This window comes from Colossoma macropomum, unplaced genomic scaffold (genome assembly GCF_904425465.1).
Source record: "Colossoma macropomum unplaced genomic scaffold, Colossoma_macropomum, whole genome shotgun sequence".
Lineage (NCBI taxonomy): Eukaryota > Metazoa > Chordata > Actinopteri > Characiformes > Serrasalmidae > Colossoma > Colossoma macropomum.
Window position 1 is genome coordinate 40,317,473 of NW_023494789.1, and position 14,327 is coordinate 40,331,799.

The following is a 14,327-nucleotide window of genomic DNA, read 5'->3' on the forward strand; positions in this document are numbered from 1 at the left end:
TTGTATCCGGGTAGTGGATCAGGGATATTAACCCCTTACTGCCCTTCTTTCATAAACAATGCCAAATTTTCCTATTTACTCATTTCACACTGGCCTTTTTATTCCTTTCAGATGTTTTATTTACTTTGCATATCCATTAAATAACAGAGAACATTTCATGGATGTTATCATATCCATAAAAGAACACATTCTTGCACCTATAAGCCAAGGTTTTGGTTATAACTATGTAATTAATATGTCATTACCAACCCACAGTATTTCTATCAATATATCTAATTGTAAAACAAGACATATTTTTATTTCAGGTGAAGTTACTTCGGCTGCTGTGAAGTAGTGAGAGTGCACGCATTGATTTCCAGTGGTTTACGCTCAGTGTCATGTTTCGTTGGCCATCCTAAGGTTTGATTTCCATCTTAACTCATCTTGAATGAGTCTCCGGTCATCATGGCAACAAATTCTGGGAAAAGAGCAACATCTATGATAATTTTTTCAGAATATGGCTTTTGCATAAAGTTTGCAAACAGAAGTTATAGGCCTCTAAGGTCATGTGACTTTCTGTAGTGAGCGTCATGCCCAAATAAGGAAATCTAGGCTGTTTTTCTCTATAGGCAAATTTAATGCTGTTTTATTATGTTCTATACTGTCTATCCTGTATGCATGTCCACCTGAATGTCAGTGAACCTATAAATTTTAAGGTTAAACAGTCAAACTATGAATACTGCCATGAGTAAGCTGACTCTCCTGCGAATTGGTCTGACATTGTATGAAAGCAAGTATACTATTAAATTTCAACACTATTATATACAAACACCAGCTACTTAGACTGCAGCCTGAAACTGCCAAAGCAACTCAACTACTGCATTTGATGAAGGCTGCTGGTTTGTGTGGAGTATTTTGGTGAGGTTGCAAACCTTATGATGTCAATTCAGTGTGAAGTAGTCTTAGCTTGTAGCCAAATTGGAGTATTAGCATAACCTGAATAAGAACTACAGGTGAAAATGAGACATCTAGCTAAATCTGGCCTATTTACATCATGAAATTATTCATTTATTGAATATCACTGTCACTATTTTTTCATTATCAACATTACATATGAAAAAACCCACACATGTAGGTTCACTGGTGGTTTTGGATAGTAAATAAAATGGGTATATTTGTGTTGTAGACATGGCGACCCCTGGCTACTATCACCACCACTGTAAAGAAATCTGAGTTTGTAAGTTTCTCAATGAACCATTTCACATCAAACCAATCTGAACAATTAAATTACACAGAATTTTTGAAAGATTGGTGGAGTTCCCCTTGAAAGAGTTATTGGCAGATAGTGCCGAGACTGACAGGCCTAGAGTTAATATCTTCATATGAATCATTTCTCACTCATAGCTAATTGAAACAAGCAGTGAAACTTTGTGAAAAGTGCAGATTCTACACTTTTAATCAGTACATTTTATGTTAGTATATTAGAAAAGATATTTGATTATGATTTGAAGTAATGAAAAGTTATTGTTGTGCATACAGTCTTGCTTTGCAGAAAGAAAAAAATATTTCTGCCATGATTTTGTCTTTTCTTGACAAACAAACTCAATATAAACATAACCATTACTAACTATTTAGGCCTAATACATTATGTAATTACATTTGAATAGGATAGCAGAACAGCAATAATAATTTGACCATGTGCAGGGCTGCTTCTGAATGTTTGGGAGCCCCACCCACCTGAGTCATATAATTCAGAGGATCCAGTGGCATTCACTGGAAAAAAACACTGGGTTTGGAACATTTTTGGTTTCTAAGAGCGAAAACGTCCATTTTTCCCGTTGAGAAAAACGGCTCAGGCTCGGAGTTCCTTATTTGGATGTACACGTCTACATATTTGTGACTACATGCATCAGAGGCCTATTGCCATTTTACTGGCATTGAGTTTCATAGTAGAGAATCATGCTGTTGATTCTGTTTCTCAAGTTCTAAACAAAACATGACAGTCATGAACTTCTTTTACGAGTATATAAGCACGGTTCTTTTTCATTTCACTCAGATCTGTTCTTGTACCTTCGTAATCAATCGTTCCATCTCTGTCTTTGTCAGCCTCCTTCATCATCTGCTCTGCCTCTTCCTCATTCAGAGGCTCACCAGCATTCATCAACACATACCTGCGAAAACAAAACATGCTTCTATAGAGTTTGTATTGCTTTTTAAAGGAGCTTTTTTTAAATAACAGCATGAGTCCGAGTTAAAGGGCCTGTATTGTGGAAAGCCAAATTTCCCTCGCTTTTCTTTTTAAAAAAGGAGTCTGAAGTAATATGTAAACACTGCGAAAGTTTCAAAACTTACAGTTTACTGCCCGGTCCATACAGTCCAGCCTGTTTTGAATTCATTGTTTCTGTAATGTCACAAAAACTTATTTACATATATCTACATATTACATGTGCTTATACAGCCTACAGCTGTTTAGCTCCGCCCATTCATATGAAGCTGTAAGGAGTGTTTCTGACTGAGGCACAATACAGAGTAGCCAATCAGAAAGCTCATTTATCTTGCATCAGTCTTAAAGGCACAGTAACAAAATCAGCCTGTTCAGTTCTAAGGGATAAAGAGAGGTTAAAAAACGGTCATGTAAAAAAGAATTATTTTATTTTTGACTAACTATTTTTGGCACATAAAAAGACACACATATTATAAATAGACCTTAAGAGAAAAGATAAAATAGAAATGTAGTCCACAGACCCTTTAAAGGAACGTGATTGCATGTTTTTATGAGTGTTTGCAGGCCTCATACATCACGTTTCAGCTTTGCTTTTGTGCTTATTGTGCCTACAAAGTATAAGCTGGAAACCTGAAGTAGCACTTTTCTTTTACCCATTCCAGTTTCCACAGACCTCTTGTGAAAAGACTGCTGTCTCACTGAATGATAGGAACTTAAGTTAGACTCATTTACTTCAGTGTATTCCACTCGATGTAGCCCTTGGCCTCCTTATCGAACACTTTAAAGGCGGCTCGTAGCTCTGCATCTTGGTTTTTAGTTCTTTCATGGTAAAGCGCCATGAGGCCCAGGAAGCTGTCGCAGTTGAAGGTGCCTTTACCTGTAAAAGTAGAAATGTAAAATGCTGACAACCAGATAAAACATGAAGTAACTTCTTATGCTGAGACTCATCACTCCTAATGAACAGGCCTACAAAGTTCATGAGACGAAAAGACCCAACAATGTTTACAATATGCAACAATATTTCACATTTTCTGCATAATTAGATCATTAAGATATATAAACAACAGAGCATAGAGGTTTGCTGTGAATTCTCTGTTCTAAGTGGTGGTGATAGGAACCAGACGTCTGAACAGTTAATGCCTCTAAACGCAATGTCACAGACAACTTTTATACAAAATAGTTGCAAGACGTGTTTTACGGCAGTTATGCAATAAGATTTTGGCCTAAAATGTGTCTTTCAAAATAAGTTCATGGCAGAGGGGTACGTGCAGGTTGTTGTAAGCTTAAATAGTCTGCATTTTTACAGCTCTATTTGTGTTGTGGTCATGGTGACCCCTGGTTCCTATCACCACCACTGTAAAGAAATCAGAGATTGTAAGTTTCTCAAATAACCATTTCACATCAAACCACTCTGAACATTACATTACACAGAAATTTTTGAAAGATTGGTGGAATTCCCCTTTAAAGAGAAAAGGAGAAAAGGCCTAGAGTTTAATATTTTTATACAAATCATTTCTCACTTATAGCTCAGTGAAACAAGCACTGAAACTTTGTGAAAAGTGCAGATTCTATACTTTTAATCAACACATTTTGTGTTAGTATATTAGAGAAGATACTTGGTTATGATTTGAAGTTAATGGAAAGTTGTCGTTGTGCATACAGTCTTGCTTTGCAGAAAGAAAAACCATTTCTTTACATTTCTGCCATGATTTTGTCTTTTCTTGACAAACAAACACAAGAATACAGAATGTAAACTCAATATAAACATAACCATTACTAACTATTTAGGCATAATTCATTATGTAATTACATTTGAATAGGATTGAAAAACAACAATAATAATTTGACCATGTGTAGACCCGCTTCTAAATGTTTGGGAGTCCCACCCGCAGCTGTACACACATAAAATCATAATATTTTTCATTAAAACATAAAAATGTTTATATTCAGAATATATGTTTTGGTAATTGCAATTCTTAATTCTACAGACTTTTTCAGATTTTTTTTAAATCATGATAAATAAATCTTTCAACTTCACTTTAAAAGAAATCAATAAATCTTTAAAAAAACAAAATAGAAAAAAAAATTCACAAGTATAAATTCAGGGGTTGGAGTTTGAGACACCTCCCGACAGAAAGTACCCTGTAAATGATGATGTTGTATATACTTAGCTCATTTATTAATGCTTTGGGTTTAAATAGATCAAAATATAATCCTTGTACATACCTAAAGTCTGATTACTTAATTGTTTTTGGGATTTTTTCTTTTGTAATTTTGTTTGTTTGCTTGTTTGTTTGTTTGGTTTTACTGTAGGGCTGTAATTTGAATTCAATTTTGAATTTAATTCAGTAGAATGGCCTGTGGACAGAATGTAAACTGAATGTAAATGCAACCCATTATTAACCATTTAGACCTAATTAAAATAATATAAATGAAAAAATTATAGTAAGGAAGAATAGTAAGTATAGTAAGTATAGTAAGAAAATAAAGTACGGGCATCAACATTGCCATCTTGTGATTGTTCTGCGGTCGTATCACATGTTTTATTGAGTTTAACTTACTGAAAAAGAAATAAAACACAAAATGTAAAATTTTGCACAGGAAACATTTCATGTTGAATGTTTTCCAGTATGATAAATTCAGCAAATACACAGTGATTGTGCCTCACAGTGTGCAGAAGCTCTTTCAACACAAAACATCATGTAACCGGGGTGCCCAAACTTTTGCACATGACTGCAAGCCACCATGTTGTAAATAGAGGTGTTCCAGCTGTTTCTCCACACAGACAGCAGAGGGCGTTGAGTGCTTTATAAAGGGAGAGCTGAAGCCACTCTGTGTTCACTGGCGCCCTCATGCGGTCACAGCCTCACTCACAGCTCTCATCCCGTTTAATCCTCTTATGTGTCCCTGTTTACCAAACTCCATGTGAAGGGTGCTCAAATTAACTGGCTGACATCTAAAGTGCTGGGGGCAAGAGTGGAGAGCGTAAGCCGCAGATATAGTGACATAAAAAAAGAAAAGTAAATTACTCTACTTTCGGGATTGTGGTTTATTCAGCGGCCGAATAAAGCGGATTTAGCCCTGCCAGAAACACTGCACTGTATTACAGCCATGACAGATGCACAGATGTACAAATGCTATTATTTATAATACTACTGTAATAATGTTGTTTCTTCATTCATTATTAGTATTATCACTCCAGCCAAAAGTTTACATTGATATTGTGTTCGAAATACATCGCATTGCATTACATTATATAGGATCAAAGTCAATTATTTTGTGAGATTTTCACACACACACACACACACACACACATCGTCTAAACCGCTTATCCTTCAGGGTCGCAGCAGGGTGCTGGAGCCTATCCCAGCTGTGAGATTTTCAATTTCAATTAATTAAATTAATGTCTAAAACTGAAAAACTAAAAAAACTTACATAGCTGCAGTCTACCTGCTGGTTTATTTATTTAATATGTGTATGTATCGCTGTTGTCTGAAGAAAATCTTGTATCTCCAAAATTACAACTTTACAGGAGAAGAAAAAAAACTTCTTTACTTTTAATGTAAGGCAATGGAACCAGATGTTTTTCATTTTTGGCCGTTTCATTTGGTCCATTCATCGTGAAATTTATAGACAGTGTAAGGGGCCACAGGCCAAAAATGGAGATATATGATATATATATATATATATATATATATATATATATATATATATATATCACTGTTGTTGGAACAAAACCTCGTATCTCCATTTTTGTCATTTTTTCAGTTTTTGACATAATTTGAAAATGCCTGTTTTCCTTTGTATTGTGCGTAAATTTCGTGATGAATGGACAAAAAGAAACGGCCCAAAATGACTTGGAGGAAAGTCTGGTTCCATTGACTTACATGAAAAGTAGAGTAGGTTTTCGTCCATTTCCTGTAAAGTTACCATTTTGGAGATACAAGGTTTTCTTCCAACAACAGCGATACACACACACACACATATATATATGTATATATATATATATATATATATATATATATATATATATATATTTATAAATGTTTATGTATATATGTGTGTGTGTTGATATATTTTTTTAAATTAACTTTTAACATTTGTTAAAAAAAACCTCTAAAAACAACAAACAGAACTGAGATGACAACTGATGGTCAGTCAGTGGATGTTATGATTCCTGCTGAAATGTCATTTCCCTTGAATTTTAAAGGGCCCATCTCGTGGAAAACTGAATTTTCCATGCTTTTTAAAGAAGTGACTGTAATGTAGTATGTAAACATTGTTAGTTTTAAAACATATCATTCAATTTGAAAACAGCTCATTTTGAATACACTGTTTTTGTGATGTCACAAAAACCAACAATTTTGCATACGTCCACCTCCAGACTGCAGCGGTTTAGCCCCAACTGCTCACACTACATACACATTTACATACATCAGTCTTAAAGGTACAGTAACAAAAACAGTGTTTTATTCTTAGTTATAAAGAGAGGCTGGAAAATTCTCATCAGAAAATTAATTATGACTGTATTATAAGTGGATCTCAGAGGGGAAATAAAATGGAGAAATGTAGGATATGGGCTTTTTCAAAAATTAGAAGACGTTTCAGAGGCAGGAAAAGTCATTAAATTTTGACGGAAGATTACAGAAAATAAGAATGTAGTCCTTTGAATGATCTTACATGATGAAGTGTTTGATATGACCAGTGACGTGAACTAACAAGGTAACAAAAAATAATTTCAGTCCTGCTTTAAACTCACCATCTTTGTCAACGTCCTTGGCCATCTTGCTCAGCTCTCTCTTTGTTGGGTTGATTCCCATCAAACTCATCAGCCTCTCCAGCTCCTGCGTCTTCACGTCTCCATTCCCCTCTTCATCAAACATTTCAAACACGCCCTTATACTCAGTGATCTGCTCCGGGGTCAGCTTGCTTGCCTCGAAAGGGGACAACACTTACTGTAAATCGCGTATCTGCCAGATCATCTGAATATAAAGGGGAATTCCACCAGTTTCTCAATCACTGCAGAGCACGACTGCACTGATTTCTCTGCATAATTCAGTGGGTGAGATGTAAACAAAGTCACTCAGAGCGGTTTGATGTGAAATGGTTTGTTCTAGAGAAACCTTCCAGTCAGAACTGTTCACAGTGGGGGTGATAGGAACCAGATGTCTGAAGAGTTTAATGCCTTTGAAAGCTCCTTCACGGAAACAGTTATGAATTCACTGTTCTGATACGTTGTTTTGAATTGTATTTTTTCGCCTAAATTGATATACAAGCAGGGTGTTGTAAAGTAAAATATGACCCAAAGAAACCAGATTTTTCCAGATTTACCACTATTTTATAATCATCAGCATTATATATGTTCCCGGATTGGATAGTAAATAAAATGGCTATATTTGTTTTGTTGATATCACGAACCCTGGTTCCTATCACCATCACTGTAAAAGACATCCGAGCTGGAAAACACTGTCAACGATTGAATTACACAGAACTTTTTAAAAAATTGGTGGAATTTCCCTTGAAATCTCACACATAAGACACGGGATGTAATTATTACACATAGTGATCATGGCACTAGAGTGCTGCCCATCTCCTGAAGGTCAAATTTGCTTGATGTTCCTTTATGATTAAACCTGCACTGTATGTTAAAGAATTCAACACAGTAAAGACATCAGCATGAAGAAAATATCAGAGGAAAAATACAAATTTGCTCACTATGGTCCAGAAAATCTATACCAGAGAAACTGTAAAGCGTTAAAATCACAGCAACTCTGTAAAAACACAGTATATATATATATACGTTAAAGAGAGCAGAAGGTGTAAAACTGAAGATAACTATGCATTTAATTGGAATTACACAGAATTATAGTAATGGTGGTAAAGTTCAGTTCAGTTTGCAGTAGTTTGTACAGAGTGCTGGGCTATTTGATGACATTTATTGTTACAAAATATATCACAGATGCTTTTGAACATCCTATGGATTTCGGGAACACTGATCAGCTGCATGTTTCCTTACAAGACAGCATAATTTATCCTGATTAATTAAAATTAGTTTGACACATTATGTGAAACGCTGGTTTAAAATGACTGTATTCATCATTTTTAACTGTATTTTTTACATGTGGCACTGTAGGGGCATCTTTTTTAATTATCAAACCCCAGAAAAACCGAATATCATGATGCAAATTGTATATCATGTATTCTGAAAATGCCTTGACGTATTGTGATGTTGATTTGACGTAAGAATGCACACGAGCTTCCAGAATTCATAGCAAAATACAATAACAGACTGTGTAGAAAACAGTGAGTTATTATATTACTCTACACTGTTAGAAATAAAGGTTCTGTGCAGGTACATGTTTCGTCTATCAAGGTACAAACAATGTAAATGTTGGTTTTAAGTGGTTTTAAGGTCTACTTATGCCCCTTAAATAAGTTTTTCCAGGTGTAAAGTACATATTTGTACCTTTTCATAACCGAATGTTTTAAAACATAACAATAAAATAAAAGCCTGGAGACGAGACGGGGTGTGTGGAGTCAGTACAGCTTAGAAAATATCATTTCAGTGGATTATGGTGCAGTTATGTTCCCTGACTAAAGGTACTGAGATGTACCCTTGAGGGTCCCACCCCAGTGACAAGAGGGGTCCTGCCCCAGTAATAGTTTACTACATTTTTTCTGAGAGTGTAAAATTACAGTAATTATTACAGTGTAAAATAACATCTTTCTTATTATACATTAATAAAATATACAACCACAGTGAAACAGTAAGAAAAGCAATGATTCTAATAGAAGGTACACTCTTAAAAAAGATAGTTCTTCAAGGGTTCTTCAGTCAAGAAAATGGTTCTATATAGAACCATGAACACTCAAAGAACACCCAAGGATCTCTTGCATGATTTGCATGAGAAGTGCTTTAGATTGTTCTAGAGTCTTTTTGAAATTGTTTTATATAGCAACAAAAAGAGTTCTTCTATTGTTACAAGCTCAGTCGTAACAGTAGCAGAACTCTTTTTGGTGCTATACAGAACCCTTTTCAAAAAGGTTTTTTGTAGAACCATACACAGGACTTTCTCCTTCATTATGAAGAACACTTTCACAATGCAAACAACCCTTTAGTCATGCAAATGGGTTCTTTGAGTGTTCGTGGTTTTATATAGAACCATTTTCTTTACCAAAGAACCCTTGAAGAACCATCTTTTTTTAAGAGTGTAGGTAATGTAAGGTTCAAGAAAAAACTCACCATTTTGTCAGGATTCTGAACTGGAAGCTTCTGCGTCCACTGACCGAGTGCTGGGGAGACTCTACCTAGAAAATCGTAGTTGATGTTATGTTAAATTCTCCCTGGAGACTTTTGCGCACTTTTACACGCACCATTTATGGTATCCTAAAGATTTTCTCCACTTGAGGGATCATCTGCCCTGCTCCTCTCTGAGTGTATTGAATTTCATGTCTTTATTAATGGCAGAAAATGAAGACTAAGGTGGAATTTGGCCTCTCAAATAGAAAGCGCATAATAAAACTATAGTTTGATCAGCTGAAATACTGTGTCTGAAAAAGGTCGCGTACATCTTCATTCCTCTTTGGGATTTAGTAACTTTTCAGCTATGGCACTTTGAGCAGGTGCTTCAGGCTGCTTAGTCCCGTGTGAACGTCAGCAGACCAAATACAGGGATGTGCACCATTAGGCTTCTATTTTCAGTTCACAACAACTGTGGCTGTCATTAGGGATTCTGGATTATTCCACTACAATAATTGTAAGTGTTGTAAGCAGTCAAGTGTCTCACATTTTGTATCATTTGGTGGATAGCTAGACGAGAGACACTTCAGGGCAGGACTATTTGACCCCTGATCCTGGAGGCCTGCTAAGTTAGATGATTTCCCTGCAAAAACACTTAAAAACACTCACTAAATTCTCGGTTGACAGACACACTATATGTCCAAAAGTCTGTAGCCACCTGGTCCTCCAGCATTTTTTTCTGAAATGAAGGAGGGAGTTTGTCCCCCTTTGCTGCAGTAAAAGCCTCTACATTTCTGGGAAGACTTTACACCTGGTGTTAGAACATTGCAGTGAGGATTTGATTGCATTCAAGCACAAGAGCATTAATGAGGTCAGGTACTTGTGTTGGATGATCAGTTCTGGATCACAAACTCCATTCCAGCTCATCCCAGAGGTATTGGATGGAGCTCCATCACTCCAGAGAACACAGTTCCACTGCTTCACAGGTCAATGCTGGGGGCTTTATACCCCTTGAGCTGACACTTGGCATTGCGCATAGTGATCTTAGGCTCATGTGCAGCTACTCCGGAGTATCCCATTCTACTGATTCTGTTGATCAATGCTTTTCTATGAAGATTATACAAGCTATGTGTTTACTTGATACATGTATCAGCAATGGGTGCACCTTCAAGTAGCTGAACTCACTAATTAGAATGGCTGTCTGGATACTTTTGGAAAAAGTGTGAACCACTTGGTTGAACCAAGTGTATCTAAGCACATATCAAATGTTGCTGGACACTGCCCCCTCAGGACCACTGAGTACTGAATACTCCTGAGTCTTTGACAGCCCTGCATATCATGTGAACATTCGTTCTGCTCTTTGATTTGATTTGATTGATGACGTACATCTTTCAGTCTGTGCTGTGTGAACAGTTTAACTTGTTTGTTTGAAGGAGAATTCCACATTTTTCTAAATTTCAACATAATTCAGTGGTTCATTCAGGTATGGTTTGATGTGAAATGCCCATAGAGAATCTTACCAACTCAGACTTTTCTTCACAGTGGTGATAAGAAACAGGGGTCATCCATACAATGCCATTTTATTACCATCCAAATGACCAGCGAATCTTCACATATCCTCTGAGTTTTTATAGGCGATGTTAATGACGGTAAACTTGTGGTAAATCTGAAAAAAAAAGTTCTCTTTGCTGACTATTTTGCTTTACCTTGCCCTGCATGTACAGTGCTGTGAAAAAGGTTTTGCCCCTTCCTGATTTCTTTTACTTTTGCATTATTTGTCACACTGAATTATTTAACATGTTCAAACAAAATTTAAATGAGACAAACACAACCTGAGTAACCACAAAAAAACTGTTTAGTTTTTTGAAATATCATGATATCAAGTCATTTATTTGAAGAAAAAAGTTATCCAACACCAACCGGCCCTGTATGGAAAAGTAATTGGCCCTTTACACGTGTATTTACAGCATTTAGTAGACGCTCTTATCCAGAGTGACTTACAAAGTGTTTTGTTGTCTACTCAGAAAAAGTATCTTTGCTAGTTACAAATAGGTTAGAGAGAAAGGAGGATGGTTAGAGGATGCGGAGTGTGAAAGTGTTCTTCAGCTTGATGGAGAATGTCCGGTATATGGTTCTATGTAGAACCTTTTTGAATAGGGTTTGCTTGACATTGTAACAATCGAAGAACCCTTTTTTGGGCTGTATAGAACCCTTTTCAAAAAGGCTCTATATAGAACCGTCTACAGCACATTCTCCACTGATCTGAAAAACACTTTCATGATCCGAAGAACCCTTTAATCATACAAAGGGTTCTGTGAGTGTTCATGGTTCTATATAGAACCATTTTCTTGACTAAAGAACTCTTCAAGAACCCTCATTTTAAAGAATGTAGTTGTTTTATGTCAGGAAACTTATTTGGTAATAATATTATATTGTAATTTTATATTGTAATATTTTGAATTGTTAATAAACTATTTACCTTTATAGTTTATAAAGTTTCAATTTACACTGTATAAGATATTATTCATTATTATTAATATGACAAGTTATTCCAAACGTGTGAATCGTAGTGACTGGATGACTGAACTGAGATGCAGAAATGCTCAGAAATAGGCTTTGGATAATCTAAACCAGAGGTCACTAATAGGCGGACCACGGTCCGAGTCCAGACCCAGATGCTGTCCTATGTGGACCTGAACCTATAACCGATAAACTATGGAAAATTATTTAATTTCGATGGGTCTTATTTTAATTGGCGTAACTTTTCTAGCCTTGATGGTAGCTTTAGTGGCCGGAGACTCACTGACCAATGGCAGGCGTTGTAAATATATCACACGTGATGCTACTCAGCCAATCAGATCTGTGCATTACGATGAGCACTGAGACTCGAATGAGCGACGCACACACAGGGGAGGGACAAGGAGAGACACAGCAGTTGGAGAAGAAAGTGAGTCAGGAGAAGTTATTTCACATGCCGTGCTCTAAAAAAGGGAAAACTGACCATAAATGTTGTTGAAATATGACTGAACTGTACTTTATTTGATTTGACATTCAGTTGTTGACTGTATAAGATGTTGATATACCTACTAGGCTACTTCAGTTTACAGTGTGGCACTGAATCATAATACAAGTTAGACATTGTGATGTTCCGGACGTTTGCTTGAGGAAATTTTCTCTAACTGGACCTTATTGAATTTTAATGAAATACCTCTGATCTAAACCGTTTTTATCATTATGTATTAATAAATTTATATTTTTTTCTTCCAGTGTTGAAGTGCACTCTTCAAAAAGAAGGTTTTTCAACGGTTGTTTAGTAAAAGGAATGGTTCTATTTATAACCATGAGTTCAACATACACTTAGAAAAGATGGTTAAGAGGTCTGTAAGCATGCAGATGGTTCTTTGAGTGCTCATGGTTCTAGATAGGACTATTGTCTTTACTAAAGAACCCTTGAAGAACCATCTTTTTTAAGAGTTTAGATCCATTTCATGTTTAAATGGTTCTTTGTATAGTGAAATGGTTCTTCAGATTGATGGAGAATGTGTTGTGCATGATTCTATGTAGAACCTTTTTAAAACGGTTTTATATAGCACCAAAAAGCGTTCTTCTATTGTTACACAATGCTTAACACAGTAACCAATAGCAGTACGCTTTTTGATGCTATATAGAACCACATACAACAGAGTCTCCTTCAGTATGAAGAACCATTTCAGCAGGCAAAGAACCATTTGAGTATGAAATGGTTTTAAATAGACTTTGTGTTTCAGAATAGAACATTCCCTTTACTAAAGAACCATCTTTTAAGAGTGCACATAGAACTGGTTCTAAAAAGAACCATTGCCTTTAATATAGAACCCCTGAAGAAGCATCTTTTGTATACAGACGTGTATACAGAACTCACGCTTCCAGAAAGAACAACTGCCTTTACTAAAGAACTCTTGAATAACCATTTTCTACAGAGTGTATTTAGAACTCATGGTTCTAAATAGAACCATTCTCTTCAAAAAAGAACCCTTGAAGAACCATCTTTTTTAAGAGTGTATAAAGAACTCACAGTTCCAAACAGAAGCACTTCCTTTACTAAAGGACCCTTGAAGAACCATTGTTAAAAAATGCATATAGAACTCATGGTTCTAAATAGAACCATTGCCTTCATTAAAGAACCCCTGAAGAAACATCTTTTTAAAGAGTGTATACAGAACTCACGCTTCCAGATAGAACAACTGCCTTTACTAAAGAACTCTTGAACAACCATTTTCTACAGAGTGTATATAGAACTCATGGTTCTAAATAGAACTATTCTCTTCAATAAAGAACCCTTGAAGAACCATCTTTTTAAAGAGTGTATAAAGAACTCATGGTTCCAAATAGAAGCACTTCCTTTACTAAAGGACCCTTGAAGAACCATCGTTAAAAAGTGCATATAGAACTCATGGTTCTAAATAGAACCATTGTCTTCATTAAAGAACTCTTGAAGAACCATCTTCTTAAAGAGTGTATAAAGAACTCACGGTTCCAAACAGAAGCACTTCCTTTACTAAAGGACCCTTGAAGAACCATTGTTAAAAAGTGTATATAGAACTCATGGTTCTAAATAAAACCATTGTCTTCATTAAAGAACCCTTGAAGAAGCATCTTTTTTTAAGAGTATACAGAACTAACGGTTCCAAATAGAAGCACTTCCCCTACTAAAGAACTCTTGAAGAACCATTTTTTAAAGAGTGTATGCAGAACTCATGGTTCTAAAAAGAACCATTCCCTTTACTAAAGAACTCTTGAAGAACCCAGCTCCATTAAGAGTGTGAGACTGGTGGCCTGTGGCGCTGCTGGTGCGTAAGCGCGCTGCTGCTGCGGCGTGGGGTTTCCCGAGGCGCACTGCAGGGT

The 14,327-nt window shown here is 36.1% G+C and overlaps 1 protein-coding gene across 1 annotated transcript; it reads right to left on the reverse strand.

The window, feature by feature from the left end:
• Positions 1 to 101: 101 nt before the first annotated feature.
• Positions 102 to 9,547, reverse strand: LOC118807581 (calglandulin-like). Its single transcript, XM_036569616.1, has 5 exons — positions 9,447 to 9,547; positions 6,963 to 7,137; positions 2,936 to 3,080; positions 2,050 to 2,150; positions 102 to 457 (listed from the first exon to the last, which is right to left on the reverse strand). The coding sequence occupies exons 1-5, from the start codon at positions 9,447 to 9,449 to the stop codon at positions 414 to 416; spliced, it is 468 nt and encodes a 155-aa protein (XP_036425509.1). The 5' UTR covers positions 9,450 to 9,547; the 3' UTR covers positions 102 to 413.
• Positions 9,548 to 14,327: the final 4,780 nt, after the last annotated feature.

Bases quoted from the DNA above. Each gene is read 5' to 3' on its own strand.
- LOC118807581 (XM_036569616.1), bottom strand. The intron at 3,081-6,962 runs GTGAGTTTAAAG...CTACTTTTACAG, and splicing joins CAAGGACGTTGACAAAGATG to GTAAAGGCACCTTCAACTGC. The intron at 2,151-2,935 runs GTAAATGAGTCT...TTGTTTTCGCAG, and splicing joins ATCGAGTGGAATACACTGAA to GTATGTGTTGATGAATGCTG.